Raw genomic sequence first — 18,050 nt, 5'->3', positions numbered from 1 at the left:
TTCATTATTGATACAATTCTGAAACTGCCTACCATAAAAAAGGACCTTAAAAACCTAAAACATGAGAGACCAAAACATGCTTAAAGGGGACAATATTTCAGAGATGGTCTAGCACCTCTACCTTCTACACTGTTTTTCTCTGTTGCTCTGGAATGGCACAGATGCCAGGCTCCTCTCTTCACTTCCCTGAGGTCTCTGTTCATGTGTCATCTTACCAGCAAGGCCTTCCCTGACCAGCCTCTATACATAGCACTCGCCTCACACTCCACTCCCCTTTACTCAGCTCTAGTTTCTTCCACAGCTCTCAGCAACATCTGACATGTTATATATTTGTTTGCTTATTGTTTGTCTCCTCTAGCCAAAATGTAATAGCCTTCCTAAGGGCAAGTCTATATCCTCGGCCCGCCCCTAGGACCATGTTTGGTACAGAGCCAGCGATCAATCAGTATTTGCTAAATGAATTACTAAATGCAAAAAATAAATAAATAAATAAATTCATAGGAGCTCAGTGAGGTAAAGATTAATCACATGTGGCATTAGGTAACATGAAATGAAAGGCATAAAATAATTCAGAAACTATACCTTCACTTCTAGAAATTTTTATTTTTTTATTTTTATGTTTTTTAGAAATTTTTTTAACTAAGACAAATTGAGAATTGACTTCCTAACACCTACATTTTGTGGTAAAGAAACGATAACTTTAAGTTGTCAAAAATCCATATTTATGAAATAGAGGAAATGGAGGCTTCTTCTCGATATAAACAAGTATTCTCTTTTAAAAATGATTTCAGGAATTCTTTAGATAGCAAGTTTCTCCAGAATATAGCAAGTATGATTTACAGGAAAAATATGAACTGCACAAAAACTGTTAGGCTCATATCTTCTAATAAAGGTAATACTATTTTTGTATTCCATCAAGGGTACTACCTCCTCTGTCTTCCATTTGTACTGGCATGGAACTGGTTCCTTATCAAATGATTCAGCTCTGATGAGAGTTTAATTTTACTTGAATGGATATGTGAAAAAAGTGATGTCACTACACAGTGTTGACACATATCAGCAACACACAAACACCAACTCAACCTATATAATAATCCGAACAGGACAGACGAACAGAATCTTCCTCCTACCCTAATAAACAAAACATATCCTTATGTAAATTAGAATAATGCTTCAGACATCACAATTTCTAGAAACAAATACTATACCTGTGTGAATCGGTCACAGTCAACAAGGCGAAAGGTTTTGCCATAAATTGTAATGTTTATTCCTCGATTGAGGTCTTTCCAATGGTAATGATCTCCCTGGTCATTCTTGGCGAGCCGCTGGCGTTTGATTAACTTGCCTTGAAGGATTCCAGAGTTTTCCACAACAGGCTCCATGACAGACATGCTGTCATCTTCCAGGTAGTAGTAAATGTTCACTTGACGAATCCTATAATGTTCCTCAGTTGACATAGGAACATCTTCTTGAAAATAAGCATCAAATTTCAGCACCTATAACACATGAAACAGGGAGAAATAGCATTGTATTTCTCTCTCATCCAAAAAACATCAGTACTCCCCCTATAAAGAGAACCACTCAGGGAGAACTGAATACTCATCACTCCTATTTTCTAAATCAAAGGTTGCTGAATTATGGTCCATGGGACACATCTATCCCTGCCACCTGATTTTGTATGACCTGCAAGTTTGTTTTTTTAACATATTTAAGTGGTTAAAAAAAAAAAAAAAAGATTTAACAACACATGGAAATTATATGAAATTCAAATTTCAGTATCCACAAATAATTATGTAAATAATTAACATGTATTTGCTAATGGCTGTTTTCCCATTACAAGGGCAGAATTGAATAGTTGTGATAAGGACCATATGGGCTGCTGCTGTGTCTCCCTGCAAAAAAATTCGTATGTAGAAGCCCTATGACTGCATTTGGAGACAGAGTCTTTAGGAAGCTTAAAGAAGGTCTCTAATCCAATTGAATTGATGGCTTTGTAAGGAGAGAAGATCTCTCTCTCAGCATACCCACACTGAGGAAAGGCCATGTGAGGACATAGCAAGAAGGCAGCCATCTAAAGCCAAGAAAAGAGCCCTCCCCAGAAACCAAATCAGCAGGACCCTTGATCTTTGACTTCCAGTCTCCAGAATCATGAGAAAATTAATTTTTATTATGTAAGGTACCAGTAAATGGTATTTTATTATGTCAGCTCAAGTAGACTAAGACAGCTGCAAAGCCCAAAATATTTACCATTTGGTCCTTTACAGAAAAAGTTTGTTGACCTCTGCTTGAGATATTTAAACTACATATAGACTATTTAGTCATGGTTCCTTGATGAGATGGCTTAAAGACCTTAAACTCTCCTAGCTTCACTTCTATATCAAAAATCTCTCTCAGAATTTCTGGAAAGAGTAAGAAATTTGGGCACAACTATGACTTCTAGTTTCAAAATGAAAATGAAGGCTCAAGTCCGTTTCTTTAAATGAGAGTCCCCTGTAAATGCATATTAATGACATATTCATTCTTAGAGAATTTATATGAATAAGAGTCAAATCATCCATCTACCACAGCATCTTTGGATGGCATATAAATACCCTCGTACTCAGAAACATATGGATAGATAGAGCAAAACCTCCAGGAAGCATCAGTGGGAAGTCAAAATGGCACACCGATTGCACATTTAAAAAACATTAAAAGCCTGGGGCACCTAGGTGGCTCAGTCAGCTAAGCGTCTGACTTCTGTTCAGGTCATGATCTCGCAGTTCGTGAGTTCAAGCCCCGCGTCGGGCTCTGTGCTGACAGCTCGGAGCCTGGAGCCTGGTTTGGATTCTGTGTTTCCCTCTCTCTGCCTCTCTCTCTCTCTCTCTCTCTCTCTCTCTCTCTCTCTCTCTCTCGAAATAAACAAACATTAAAAAAAAATGTTTTAAACATTAAAAGCTTGTGTTGACAAGCTTTGGGATTAATTTTAAAATTTCTTTTATTCTGTTTGTATTTTTAATCTTTCTTCTCAGGGAGAGAAAATATTAGAATGGTGTTATAGGTAGGCAAGAGTGTTAACTTAACCCTCTACAGGAATTAGAGGAACAAACCAAGGAGACCCTTTGGTGAAAACACAAATATGGTTTGATGAATGGGAAGATGAATAATTTTATACACAATGCTGTTGCTAAAAAGGTATAGTGTACCATGGAAAAAACAAGATTAAAAACCAAAAGAGAATGGGCAATTGCAGAGGTGAAATATGCATACAGTGGAGTTAAAGCCCTAAAACTCATTATAAAAAGACAGAATGGCTGAATGGAATGGAACATTTGAAGGAGAAAGATAATATGGTAAAAGCAAAAGACAAAAGATCATTTTCAAGGAACATTTTAGACCAACTCTAAAGAACCGAAATGGAGACATGATCACTACTAGTGGGGACATGATCAATAATCCATGCGTGAAATGGTCTGCATTTGAGCCACCGATACATAAATACACAAAATGTGAAAGCCAGAAGTGATCAGCAAATTGAATCTCCCTCATTTTACAAAGGAGGAAACAGACTCAGGGTGGTTGAGTGGCTTGCCTGAGGCCAAACTTGGGGTTAGGGTCATGGCTGGGGCTGAAACTATCATAGACTCACAGAGAAACAAGAAAAAAGTAAAGAAATACCGTCACGTAATTGATACTGTTTACTGGATGTTTATGTTCAGCCTGTGAATGGATACGTGAACGTGTTATCAGCTGAGTTCACTGAGATGGGGAAAAGGGGATTATAAGGATTCTGGCTGATACGTTAAAAAGATTTTTTAAATTAAATAATTATGAATGTAAATGATATAGTTTCACCACCAGGTTACTTTGTATCTTCCAGCCTCTAGTTTCAAGAGCTACTCAATAAAAGTTAACTAGCTAGATGAACATAGTATAGACATGTAACGAAAATAATAAAGCGAAAAGAAAAATTCAAAAAAGAGAGAAAGAAATTAGGCTAGGATAGCTAACATAAAAACTGGTCAGTAGTTCTCTTACTCGGTTATACATAAACATCACCTGGAAATTAGACTCAATGAGGGTTACGGAGATATTTCCGTTTCTTAAGTCCCAGTAGGGATTCTGTGGCATGGCCAAGGTTAGGACTATCTCACTTTAGTTGAAAGAAGAGGCTCACTGACAAGGAAAATCAAGGATATGGAATCGTCAACAGATAGAAATAAAACAGCCTACATTACAAAAGCATATGGGTAAGTGAGAAACAAACAAAAATGTTACACTGCCCTTTGGTTATGTTGTGCCAAATCTGAAATGTTCCCTGAAAAATAAAAATTTACGCAGACAGCCTGGACAAAACTGCAAAAAATGGAGTTGTTGTCATGATGACATTTTGCAATTCATAGAGACTAAGGTTTTGTCACATTACGGATAAGACTTTCAAAAAGTAGACCGCACAGAGCTGGTAAACAAGGAGCAATATGAACTCAAGAATTCAGAATTCATCCAACTTTTCTTTAACTGTATTTGGAAAATATTTCAGTGAAGGCTACAGGGAATTATTTTCTGTAATAGGCTTCCTGACTAAAGAAAGCCTCTTTCAATCCTAAGCTCAGCTGTCTATGACTAAAGGTTGAGGCATTTGAACAATTTTCTCCTCAGTGCGCTCTGGAAAACCTGTGGTTAGCTGTTGACTTTCCTGCAAACAGTTGGCACTCAGAAATCTGAATTCAAGGGGCACCCTGAAGTCCCAGATGATACCTTTTTGTCAAGAGCCACATGTGCAGGAATAAATTCTGCAGGTGGGGCCTGCTTAGGTTGGCCATAAGTTAGAACTGATGCCTTGTTGGCCAACTCATCCAGCTCAGCCTGGGACAGCTGGTTGACTGGAAGCCGGTCCCCGCCTATCCCAACTGTTGGACGTCGAACAACTGCATAGCCATTCCTGTAGCCCAGTGTCTGGCTTCTATGAAATGCTGTTTTCTGAGGAAGAAAAGAAGTGGTTCATTAGTAATATTTTATAAATATGTTAGGCAAAAGAGCTAACTTTCAAAAGCATCATAACTTAAACCTTTGCTTACAAACATCACAAACCTTATATCAAAAAGTTTACCTAGACTAGAAGGTTCTTATGTTTTAAGCTAAAACACTTGGTCAGGAACAGGGAGAAAAGCAGCAGCCTGAGCTTAAAATAAACTTAAAGTCCTGCTCCAGAATGCCCAATTTAGTTACCAGTTCACTTTTCATGAGAAACTAAAATATTATCTCATCTATACTCTTTTTAAAAAAAATTTTTTTTTAATGTTTATTTATTTTTGAGAGAGAGAAAGAGAGCGTGAGCAAGGTAGGGGCAGAGAGACAGAGAGAGAGGGAGACACAGAATCTGAAGCAGGCTCCAGGCTCCGAGCTGTCAGCACAGAGCCCGATGCGGGGCTTGAACTCACGAACTGTGAGATCATGACCTGAGCCAAAGTCGGACGCCCAACCGACTGAGCCACCCAGACTCCCCTATCTCATCTATACTCTTAATCCTTCACTTAATTCTTCCTGTGTTTTTAATCTTATCTAGTGCTCATAAACCATGGAACCTAGAAGATCCGACTCTGTGACATGAATTCTTACCTGAAATAAAAGGCTCTTCTTGTTATAGTAACACTGATGCATTCAGACAACTCTTTGAAATGAAAATGGGTATTATATATTCGAAGTCTTGAACTCAGTAATTCTACCCTTAATCCTTCATTTTAAAAATATAATCCAAAATTATGGGAAAGAACAGTATGACTGAAGCTGACCATTATAATGTTAATTGCAATAGTAAAACATTGGAAATAAAAGACAAACATGAGTTAATGATGGAAAAGTCACTTAATGGACTATGATGAAGCCATTAAAATATTGGTTTTAAAGACCACATGGCAATCTGGGAAAAATGTTTATGATTTAATAAGCCCAAAAAAGCAGCATATAAAATTACATGTATACTATAATTAGAAGCATGCAAACATGTGCAAAGAAAGAAACTGGATTTGGATGTTCTCTGTATTCTTTCTGAATAATGTTGAGATATATATATATATATATATATATATATATATATAAATATATAAATATACATTCATATATATATTACAACGAACACTTTTTTTTTGGTAATTAAAAGATTAAATAAAAAAGAAAAAAGTGGAAAGGAAATATTTTCAAGGGCAGAGGAGAGATGAAAATGGTAACATAGGACACCGCAGGCTCCCTATCCCTCCACAAAGATCAACAATTGAACAATTAGTTATCCATGGACAAAAACAGCTCTGGAGGAGCTCCGGAGTCCAGTTAGGAGGTCACAGCAATGCAGTGAAACAAAAAAACCTGAGAATAACTACACAAGGAGAGAAGGAAGACAGCTTCATTTTGCCTGCGTCATCTCATCCCCGAAACCAGCACTATTCAGTGCTAAAAGGAACTCCCCAGGCAGAAAGAGGTTCCCTGGCTAGGAAGGAAGAGCAGGGTGAGCAAGCAGCTTCTCCAGTCTTTTGAGGCATTACACAAAGGTCCCACTTCAGTTTCATCCCACCCAGACTGGCAAAGCTGAAGAGTAAAAAGCCAGTTAGGAACACGGAAGAAAAGGAGGGGTGACTGGCAGCAGGTACTCAGAGGGAGTGACTGTGGTATGCAGACACCTGCTCTGCAGACAAACCCAGCAGATCTGACCACTGACCCAAAGCCAAGGGCCAGTACTGCTGCAGCCACTGGGTACCCCCTGCAGATGTCACCAGCTTTTACCCCACATGTATTCACGATGCCAACCATCCGATCACCCTCCTCACTCCCTCCCCTCCCCAAGTTTTCTCCAGAGCCTGGGAACCACATCAGCAGCCAGCTCTGGCCTCTGCAGCTGCTTGAGTGCAAGATGCCAACACAGACACCCCCTGGCTGACTCCTCCCCAATTCACGCACTTCAAACTAGCCCCTCCGGCTGTGCTGCACATGACCCAACCATCATCAGTCATCACAGGCTTCTACACCAGTGTGCACACCAGAGAGGAGAGTGTGTAGCCACAGGAGGACACGCCAACAACCAGGGCCTCTACAGCGGCCAGTGAGCCCATAGTTGGCCCTGGCCCTTGCCTGCTCTGGCTCCCACCACTATGTGTGTGTCTGCAGATGGCCCCTGCCCCTACAGAGGCTCCCACAGCTGGCACCCTGCAGACAAGTATGTGTACACTACCTGTTCCAGCCACCACTGCTGCTTGCCCTGGTCCCTAGCTGCTAGACCCAGAGGTACTACTAAAGACCCCAATAGTCCTTGCAGCCACTATGGACCCCCTGTACTACCTGCAAAGGACTAACAGTTGTCAGTGCTGCATACCCCAGTGGCCTGGGCCAAAGAGACATCATGTCCCCCAACCTGAACCCAGTGCTGCCACACACCCCTGCACTTGGTGCCCTACATACACCACTAGGCCCAGGATCACAGCAAGCTTCAGCACGCCTCCACCCTTACCACAGTCAGTCCATAAAGTCTGGAAGAGGTGACTGCTTCTTCATGTGAAGGCACTTATGCAAGACACAAGGATCATGAAGAATCAGGGAAACATGACTCCACCATCTATAGTAAATAGCCTCAAAGAAATGGAGAACCAGGAATTGCCTAATAAAAAAAAAATTCAAAATTGTCCTAAAGATGCTCAGAGACCTACAAAGAATACAGATAAGCAATTAATGATGTCAGGAAAACAACAAAGGAACAAAATGAGAAGTTCAACATAAAAAAGAACCAAAGAGAAATTTGGGGGCTGAAGAACACAATGACTCAACTGAAGAATCCAACTATAGCTTCAACAGAAGAGTTGAACAAGCAGAAGAATCTGTATGCTAGAAGACAAATGAATTGAAGTTATCCAATCAGAGGGAAAAAAAAAAAAGAATGAAAAGGCATGAAAAAAGCCCATGGGACTTATGGGGACACCAACAAGAAAAATCATGTTTGCACCACTGGATCCTTCTCTAGAAGACAGAAAGGGGTAGAAAGATTATTTAAAAAAATAATGGCTGCAAACTTCTCAAACCTGGGGAGAGATGTGGACATTCAAGTTCATGAAGCTATAGGTATCTCAAAATTTCACTCCAAAATAATCTTCTCCAGGACACATAATAATAAAACTGTCTAAAATCAAAGACAGAATTTTAAAACCAGTAAAAGAAAAAAAACCTCCCTCATACATACAAGGCAACCTCTGGATTTCTCGGCAGAGACTTTGTAGGTCAGGGGAGAATGTGATGATCTATTCAAAGTGCTAAAAGAAAGAAACTGCAGGGCACCTGGATGGCTCAGTTGGTTGAGCATCTGACTTGGGCTCCGGTCATGATCTCACAGTTTGTGGGTTCAAGCCCCACATCAAACTCTCTGCTGTCAGCACAGAACCCACTTCAAATCTTCTGTCCCCATCTCTCTGCCCCTCTCCTACTCGTGACTGCTCTCTCTCAAAAATAAACATTAAAAAAAATAAAGAAATAAAAGAAACTGCCAACTCAGGATACTTTTCTGGAAAAGATGTGCTTCAGAAATAAAGGCAAGATGAAGACTTTCCCTAATAAATGAAAGATGAGAGGATTCATTGCCACTAAACATGCCTTAGGGGAAGGCTGAAAGAAGTTCTTCAAGCTATAACAAAAAGGCATTAATTAGTAACATGAAAATAAAACACCTGGGTAAAGGTAAGCATATAGTTGGATTCAGAATACCCTAATAACTGTAACATGGTGATATGTTCACTTCTTAACTCTAGTATAAAGATTAGAGAACAAAAGTATTGAAAACCTTTCTAGCTCCAACAATTTGCTAATGGATAAAAAATATAAAAAGATGGGGGCGCCTGGGTGGCGCAGTCGGTTAAGCGTCCGACTTCAGCCAGGTCACGATCTCGCGGTCCGTGAGTTCGAGCCCCGCGTCAGGCTCTGGGCTGATGGCTCGGAGCCTGGAGCCTGTTTCCGATTCTGTGTCTCCCTCTCTCTCTGCCCCTCCCCCGTTCATGCTCTGTCTCTCTCTGTCCAAAAATAAATAAAAAACGTTGAAAAAAAATTAAAAAAAAAAAAAAAAAAAAAAAAATATAAAAAGATGTAAACGGTAACATGAAAAACATAAAGGGAAGAAGAGGAAGAGGGTAGAGTTTTTGTATGTGATCAAAGTTGAATTGCTGTCAGTGTAAAATAAATATAGATATAGATATAGATATAGATAACATATTTATGTTATATATTAAGACTCATGGTAACCACAAAGCAAAAATCTACAGTAGATTTACAAAAAGTAAAGAGAAGAAAGCAAAGATACTGCTATGATAAATCATTACTTCACAAAGGAAGACGCAAGACAGGAGGAAAGGAACAAAGGAACCACAAAACAGCCAGAAAACAATAAAATGGCATTAGTAAGTCCGTACCTAACAATAGTTACTCTAAATGTAAATTAATTGAATTCTCCAATCAAAAGGCAAGGTGGATGACTAAAAAAAACCCCACGAGATCCAACTATATGCTGTCTATACTGTAAGAGACTCGCTTTGGCTTGAAGCACACACATAGGCTGAAAGTGAAGGTATGGAGAAAGATAATCTATGCAAGTGGAAACCAAAAGAGAGCATGGGTAGCTATATTTCTATCAGACAAAATAGACTTTAAGCCAAAAATGGTAACAAGAGACACAGGTGATCATTATATAATGGTAAGGGGATCAATTAATCAAGAAGACATAACAATCACCTGAAACTAATATAACACTGTGCTACCTATACTGGAATTAAAACAGAGTGAGAAAAAAAGATATAACGATCATAAATATATATGTACCCCACACCAAAGCACCTAACTATATTAAGGAAATACTAACAGATCTGAGGGAGAAATAGACAAAACAATAATAGTAAGGGATTTCAAAGGATAACTCACAGATAGGAAATGAACAAGGAAACATTGGATTTGAACAATACTTTAGACCAAATGGACCTAACAGACATAAAGAATAAGCCATCCAACAATAGCAGAACACACATTCTTCTAAAGTACACAAACATTTTCCAGGGTAGGTGACATGACAGGTGACAAAAAAATCTCAACAGACTGAAATCATACCGAGTATCTTTTCCCAACACAATGGTATGAAAATAGAAATCAATAACATGAAGAAAGCTAGAACATTCACAAATATGTAGAAATTAAACCACACACTCCTGTACAACAGCGGGTCAAAGAAGAAATCAAAAGGGAAATTAAAAAATATCTTGATGGAACTGGAGAGTGTGATGCTAAGTAAAATAAGCCATACAGAGAAAGACAGATACCATATGTTTTCACTCTTCTGTGGATCCTGAGAAACTTAACAGAAACCCATGGAGGAGGGGAAGGGAAAAAAAAAAAAAAAAAAAAAAAAAAAAAAGAGGTTAGAGTGGGAGAGAGCCAAAGCATAAGAGACTCTTAAAAACTGAGAACAAACTGAGGGTTGATGGGGGGTGGGAGGGAGGGGAGAGTGGGTGATGGGTATTGAGGAGGGCACCTTTTGGGATGAGCACTGGGTGTTGTATGAAAACCAATTTGACAATAAATTTCATATATTGAAAAAGAAAAAGAAAAAAAAATCTTGAAACAAATGAAAATAGTAGCATAACATATGAGAGCGTCTGGGAACCAGCAAAAGCAGTTTAATAGGGGATTTTATAGTGATAAATGGATGCATTAAGAAACAAGAGGGGCGCCTGGGTAGCTCAGTTGGTTGAGCGTCCGACTTCGGCTCAGGTCATGATCTCGCGGTTGGTGAGTTCGAGCCCCGCGTCGGGCTCTGTGCTGACAGCTCAGAGCCTGGAGCCTGTTTCAGACTCTGTATCTCCCTCTCTCTCTGACCCTGCCCTGTTCATGCTCTGTCTCTCTCTGTTTCAAAAATAAATAAACGTTAAAAGAAAAAAATTTATAAAAAAGAAACAAGAAAGATCTCCCTGATACCAAAACCAGATAAGGCTACTATATAAAAAAAAGTTACAGACCAATATCCTTGATAAATATAGATGCAAAAGTCAAAAAATTTAGCAAACTGTATTCAACAGTTCATTAAAAGGATCATACATCATGATCAAGTGGGATTTATGCTTGAGATGCAAGGATGGTTCAACTTACACAGATGAATACATGTTATATACCACATTAATAGAATGAAAGATAAAAATCATATGATCATCTCAATAGAGAGAGAAAAACTGTTTGACCAAATACAACATCCATTCCTAATAAAAATTTGACAGACTGGGTAAAGAAGGAACATATCTCAATGTAGTAAAGGCCATAATGTGACAAGCCCATACCTAACTTCCTACTCAATGGTGACACATTGAAACCTTTTCTTCTAAGACCAGGAACAAGATAAGGGTACCCACTTTTACCACTCTTATTCACCATAGTACTAGAAGTCCTAGCCAGAGCAATCAGGCAAAAAAGGAAATAAGAGGAATCCAAATAGGAAAGGAAGAAGTAAAACTATTTGTATGCAGATGACAGGATCTTACATTCAGAAAACCCTAAAGACTCCACCAAAAAACTGTTAGAACTAATCAATGAATTCAGTAAAGTTGCAGGATACAAAATTAACATATAGAGATCAATTGTGTTTCTATAGACTAACAATGAACTATCTGAAACTGAAATTAAGAAAACAATTCCATTTATAATAGCATCAAAAACAATAAAATACTTAGGAATAAATTGAACAAAGGACATGAAAAACCTATACACTGAAAACTGTAAGACGCTGCTGAAAGAAATTAAAGAAGACAGAAACAAATGGAAAGATATCTTATATTCTTGAATTGGAAGAATTAATATTGTTTAAAGGTCCACACCATCCGCAAAGTGACCTACAGATTCAATGCAATCCGTCTCAAAATTCCAATGGCATTTTTCCCAGAAATTGAAAAAAAATCCTAAAGTTCACATAGAACCACAAAAGACCCCAAAAAGCCAAAGCAATCTTGAGAAAGAACAACAAACCTGGAGGTATCATACTTCCTGATTTCAAACTATCATTACAAAGCTATAGTAATCAGGGGCACCTGAGTGTCTCAGTCAGTTGAGCATCCAACTTTGACTATAGTTTAGGTCATGATATCACAGTTTATGAGTTCAAACTCCACATTGGGATCGCTGCTCTCAGCACAGAGCCCGCTGAGGATCCTCTGTCCCCCTCTCCCTCCCTCCCCCACTTGCACTCCCTCAAAAATAAACATTTAAAAAATTTTAAAAATGAAAAACAAAAAATAAAGCTACAGTAATCAAAACTGTGTGGTACTGGCATAAAAAGGAAACACATAAGCCAATGGAACAGAATAGAGCCCAGAAATAAACTCATGCATATATGGCCAACTATCTTTGACAAGCATGCCAAGAATACACAATGGGGAAAGGACAGTCTCTTCAATAATTGGTGCTGGGAAAACTGGGTATCCCCATGCAAAAGAATGAAACTGGATCCCTATTTTATGGAACTCACAAAAATTGACTCAAAATATACTACTGAAGTCTTAAACATAAGACCTGGAATTGTAAAATTCCTAAAAGAAAACGAAGGAAAAAGCTCCTTGACACTTTGTGTCATATCAAAGTCTTGACTTTGGATATAATGCCAAAAGTACAGTCAGCAGAAGCAAAAATAAACAAATGGAACTAGATCAAATTAAAAAGCTCTGTATGGCAAAGGAAATAAAATGACAAGACAACCTCAGGAATGGGAGAAAATATTTACAAACTATCTTAGTCTGTTCAGGCTGCTATAACAAAATACCACACACTGGGTAGCCTCCCACCCCTCTTAGTCATTATGGTTCACCCTCTGAATGCTTTGAGTGTTACATATATATAGTTCTTCAGTGCTGAATAAAGACAGTGAACATGTTTCCCAAATTTCAAATAAGGCAAATAGGTTGACACTTGGCCAGTGTATTTAAAATATAAAATAGGTCCGGGTGCCTGGGTGGCTCAGTCGGACTCTTAATTTCAGCTTAGGTCGTGATTGCAAGGTTCGTGAGATCAAGCCCCACATCCCAATCCCTGCTTGGGCTTCTCTTTCTCTCAAAATAAAAATAAACTTTAAAAAAATAAATAAATTATGTCCAATGCACAGTTCATCTTACACGAAGAACAGCAATGTATATTCTCAGAGCCTGGCACCTCCAGTCCACACCTTTGTAAATCCCCCAAACTGACTCAACCCTGCCTTGTGGGTAACCCACATTCACCAACACCAGATGCTTAGGCTCCTCCTGCACAGGACGGGAATGTGCCTACAATATTTTTTAACTTACGTAAAATGGAAAACTCCACTGAAGCAAAAACTCTATAACGCTGTGTCTTCATGCAGGAATAATTATCAAGAAGAGACTCAGAATTCAAACTCCTTCACCAAACTTTCAATTTCAGTTCAGTCTCCCAAAGAAAATAAGTTGACTACATATTTTATCTTACCTTTATACCCATGGAAAGGAACTTATAACTTAAATTATTAAACTATACAAATTATCATCATCTCATCTATGATAGCTTACTGAATCTCAATATTAATCTTCAAACATATATTTCAGTAACCATGTCTGAACTGAAACAAATACTAAATAATCTTGTCAAAGGCTAAACTATGTCAGAAGGAGAAAAAAAAAACAAAAACAAAAACAAGCTTTCCCCCCGCCCCCCACCCCTGCAATTTTGTCTACAGAACACAACTAAAAACAGTTAAAGTAGGGAAAGAGCAAAACAATCTAGTCAGGAATCTTTTGTACAAATGTTAGAGAGAAAAGAATAGAACTGGGGAAGAAAAAAACAACTAATCAACTGTGGTTGAAGGGACGGGATGGAATTATCTTCTACAAAGCGGGGAGGTATGGTTTGGGAGGAAGATAGGCAAGTGTCAAAAGTCTGACTTTTGGAGAAACCGAAGTTGTGAAAGAAGATAAAACAGGGCTGGAGAGAAGGTGGGACTAAGTTGTAGACAAGGCAGGAGTGCTGAACGGAAAGGGGACGGGGCTAGGTAGAAGCATAAACGAGGAGGGCAGAGACTGCGGAAAAGGACCTGGCGGAAAGAGGAGAATGAGTGGAAATGATATACAGAAGGCAGGAAACCAAGCTGGGAGGGGGCAAGACTGCTGGGTCCAGGATAAGGAAGAGGAAGGAGGCGGGCGGGAATGATGGGCCAGGGAAGATGGGTGGGATGGGGCTGTGGGAAGGAGGACGAAGTTGTAGGGAGGCTGAGTGGGAAAAGGGGCTAGGCTGGGGAACTGAGCGCGGTTACGAAGGGAGCTGGGCAGAGAGGGATACGGGATGGGACAATGAGCTAGGGAGGAAACTGGGGCAAACTGAGATCTGGAGGGAGAAGAGGCAGGGACCAGAGGAACAGGGTAGGAGGAGAACGCAGCTAGGAGGATGAGAACAAGGAGGCCAATGTCTTGCCCAGGTGGAGTGGAAAAACTAGAGGATGAGGCCGAGGGCAAAGGATGGGAGAGGAGGAGGACGACGGCATTGTGGAGGCGGGCAGAGAACAGGTGGGGACAGAGGACGGGTTTGAAAGGACACAGGGCAATCTTGGGAGGAGGAGGCTGCAGGTGCGCTAAGCAGCGAGCCCTCGAGGCCGCCTGCGCGTGGGGCCAGGTGGGGGTTGGGCAGAGAAGTCCTCACCGTGGGGTCCCTAAAGGACGAGCCCGGGAGAAAGGGCAGGCCATGCACAGGGTTGGACACCATGGCGGCCGCTTTTGCCGCCTCCAGCCGGGTAGAGTGTTGGGCGCCCCAGTTGCCGGGGCGACGAGCCGCGTCTGTGGGCCTCTGGAAGCTCCATAGTAATGCCAAACTTCCGGAGCGCCGCGCTTGGGGGCGGGGCCTGAGGAGCGGGTGCAAGGAGTGAGCGCATGCGCCACCCCCAGGATCCGGCATTCCGTTTGAGAGGTGGCTACGGACTCAGTGGCTGTGACTGGGGCGTTGCGGGGCGGGGTGGAAGGACGTGACCGCAGAGAGGGTGCCATCGTTGCTGTGAGGTCCAGGGCGGGGGGAGCGGTCCCCTTAGATGAGCTACGGTGGAGGGGAAGGTGCTTCCTTTCCTTTCACCGGGTTCTCCACGCTCCCCGCCAGCGCCTTGAGCTCGGGACCTCACCTCTCCCAGCCCTGGGAGAAGGGTTCTTGTCCCAGTTCACACTGAAGTGTAAATGGTTGGTTCCGGTTGAAAGTGGCACCCCGGGCCTGTGCTTGTTGGGAGAGGGGCTGCGGATTATTCACGGTTGTGTCTCTGGCCCGAGGATGTCCAAAGAACTAATGCAGCCGTCTTGTCCCTAATCCTCCCACTGCCGCATTGTCTTTTTACCATCTTCACCTGTGTGGATCCCTGCCTCTCTACTCCCTCTCGGTTCTCCGAAGACTGGGCCTTGCATGTTCCCCTCAGGAGACTCAATATACGTTAACTTTAGGGCTACAGAGTGCTAATCTCAATTCTGATCTCTACACCTATCTGCAGCTGCAATGCAAAGATCTGAACAAGGGGAAATGCATGTCCTTCAAAGAGAAAACTAAGTCCTAAATAAAGAAGCAAATGGGTGAAATATTGTCAGGATCGTAGTAGGTATTCTCACCTTTGGTGATTTTTATAAAACTTGTTTAAATTATTATGCCTTAAATGTAATCCTGTTCCTGAAACATTTTCAGGAAAGAGAAACAACAACAACAACAACAACTATCCATCACCACTGGAAAGCTTAAAGATAAAAACAAAAAGCAAACAAAATCCTGATGCCCAGATATGGGATTCTTTAGGTCTGAAATAGAACCCAGGAATCTGATTTTCATAACAGCTGTTTCTGATAATGAGCCACTTCAGGAACATGATAGAATAGCCAAGCCTGACCCAGAAAGCGTATCTCCATGTCACGGGTAGTTTACTGCTAATACAGTCAACAGCTTTAGTTTTATTGCTGCTTGTCAGAGCAAATCCCCCTGTTGGGTTTCAGTAATGGGCATGAAGCTCAGGGGGACTATGACATTAATCCACTGGTGGCACCTGAAGCAGTTATTTTTTTTTTAATGTTTTTATTTTATTTTTGAGCACGCGAGCAGGAGAGGGGCAGACACACACACACACACATACAGAATCCAAAGCAGGCTCCAGGCTCTGAGCTGTCAGCACAGAGCAGGGCGCTGGGCTCAAACCCATGAACTGTGAGATCATGACCTGAGCCAAAGTCAAAGTCGGAGGCTTAACTTACTGAGCTACCCAGGGGCCCCCTGAAGCAGTTATTGGTGGCTAGCTACCACAACCTGCTCAGTTTCTTTTTTGCTAACCCCTCCTCTCTCCTTACTACTTGTTTCCTGTTTTTGTCCCTTCCCTTTTTTTTTACCTTTAAAATTTTCTTTTATTTTCTATTAGTATATTACCTTAATGCAGGCATTTAGTGCTTTTTAAAAAATCAGTGCATTAGCATTGTTGAACTTTCTGAAATCTTTAAAAGTATCTGTCCATTGCATTATATCTTAGTCACTTACCTAGGATGGAAGCCAGCTACTGGGAGAATATTTCAAAATGGCAAGTTCAACTTTCAAAGAGAAGATGCTTCTCTCACTTCTTTCCACCTCACTGATGCTGAGTACCCAGAAACACTGGAGCTATAATCCTTGCTGACCCTTGATGATAACCTTAAAGTCTTACCAGTTATATGATCCTGCCCTCCCCTCTATCTTAATAAAAGTAAATCTATGGTCACACTTGAAAGAGCCCTTCTAGACTAACTGTATGCTTACACTTGGGTAGGGAAGGAGTCCATGGGGGCTGGAAAGGGTAAGTCATGCCTAAGCCTATTGTCCATTGTGGCATCTGTTTCTATTTGAGGAGTGGCCTCTGCTCAAATGCTTTTCTGTTCCAGAAGAACACACTAGTTAAAAGTTTTAACTCCTTTTGGACCCTAGAAATGCATGGCGAGTAAAACCTTCCTTGGCCTCTTAAAAATGCCATCACCTCTGAGGAGAGGAAGCCAGACAGTGGTTGCATCAGTGCTAAAAAGCACGGGGACAAGTCTGTAAAGAAGTGGGGGGAAAATTAAAAAATAAAGATAGGGCTTTGGAAAACTGCTTGAACCCTGACATTTTGTGTGATTAAGTTTATATCTCATTTCTCCCAAACATGACTGACAACTCAGCATGTATCACACTTCGGTTTGTGCTATTTTCCACTTTTTGCAATATGTAGGAGAGAGCAGGACCCAGACCATCCCCGGCAGCTGAAGTAAAAAGTGCTATGGTCTGAAGGCTGTGCATCAAGCCTGGACTCAGAAGACCACAGAGACATTGCATGACTTAGCAGGTGTTTCAAAACTTGGGGAAAGGAAAATAGGGAAAGATTAGACTGCCAGCAGGCCAAACTGAAAAGAGGGCCTCATGCTGGCTATCTCTCAGCAGTTCCTGGGAGATATCAGACTGGCAGAGGCTAAAATACAGCAGTTATCTAAAATAAGTGTCTCCTTTTTCAGCGTTTTTCCCAGAATTTGTTTTCAACCCTGTGATATTATTCTTCAGTGCCTAAATTTACAGGACATATATCAAGCGTGTGTGTGTGTGTGTGTGTGTGTGTGTGTGTCCCTCAGATATTTATGCAATGATTTTGGGTGCTCTACTTCCCTCTGCTGAATAAAAATGGTACAGCATGGTTTCTGGAAAATTCAATTCTAAACCTGTAGGTTTGAAAGTGCTGGGGGTGTGGCTAATGTGTGAACAAAGGGGTAAGACTTTGCAGGGGAGTGTCCCTCAGTCAGAGTGCTATCTAGCATTCATTTCCACCACTCACTCTGTGGTTTCTGGAGTCTCTTATCTAAAAAGACTGCCCAGTCGAGCCACCTTGATCTTTGCAAAATATGGTAAAGGGCAAAAGAAACATCCTCAGGGACTTCCAAGCCGTTACAGGAGCAGATTTAGGACCCACAGGAAATCTTCATTTGATGCAAATGTATACAATTTGGGTTCAGATGATTTTGGCCTGATGGTGGGTTCCTGCCAGGGGTTTCAAAAAATTTGTGTTT

The 18,050-nt window shown here is 40.8% G+C and overlaps 1 protein-coding gene and 1 long non-coding RNA gene across 2 annotated transcripts in view; one reads left to right on the top strand and one right to left on the bottom strand.

Annotated features, from left to right (window-relative positions):
• Positions 1-14,837, bottom strand: part of EFHC1 (EF-hand domain containing 1) — a 66,717-nt gene extending 51,880 nt beyond the window's left edge. The window contains exons 1-3 of the mRNA XM_058734235.1: positions 14,677-14,837; positions 4,735-4,956; positions 1,209-1,496 (exon numbers count right to left, since the gene is read on the bottom strand). Of these exons, the coding sequence (XP_058590218.1) occupies positions 1,209-1,496; positions 4,735-4,956; positions 14,677-14,739 (573 nt within the window). The 5' untranslated portion in view covers positions 14,740-14,837. The remainder of the gene's footprint in view (positions 1-1,208; positions 1,497-4,734; positions 4,957-14,676) is intronic.
• Positions 14,838-14,915: 78 nt separating this feature from the next.
• Positions 14,916-16,750, top strand: LOC131514345 (uncharacterized). Its single transcript, XR_009263035.1, has 3 exons — positions 14,916-15,024; positions 15,503-15,607; positions 16,517-16,750. It is a non-coding gene; the product is annotated as an uncharacterized LOC131514345 (long non-coding RNA).
• The last annotated feature ends 1,300 nt before the right edge of the window (positions 16,751-18,050 follow it).

The sequence above is a fragment of the Neofelis nebulosa genome, chromosome 6 (assembly GCF_028018385.1).
Source record: "Neofelis nebulosa isolate mNeoNeb1 chromosome 6, mNeoNeb1.pri, whole genome shotgun sequence".
Lineage (NCBI taxonomy): Eukaryota > Metazoa > Chordata > Mammalia > Carnivora > Felidae > Neofelis > Neofelis nebulosa.
This window is presented reverse-complemented; position numbering and strand designations above follow the sequence as displayed.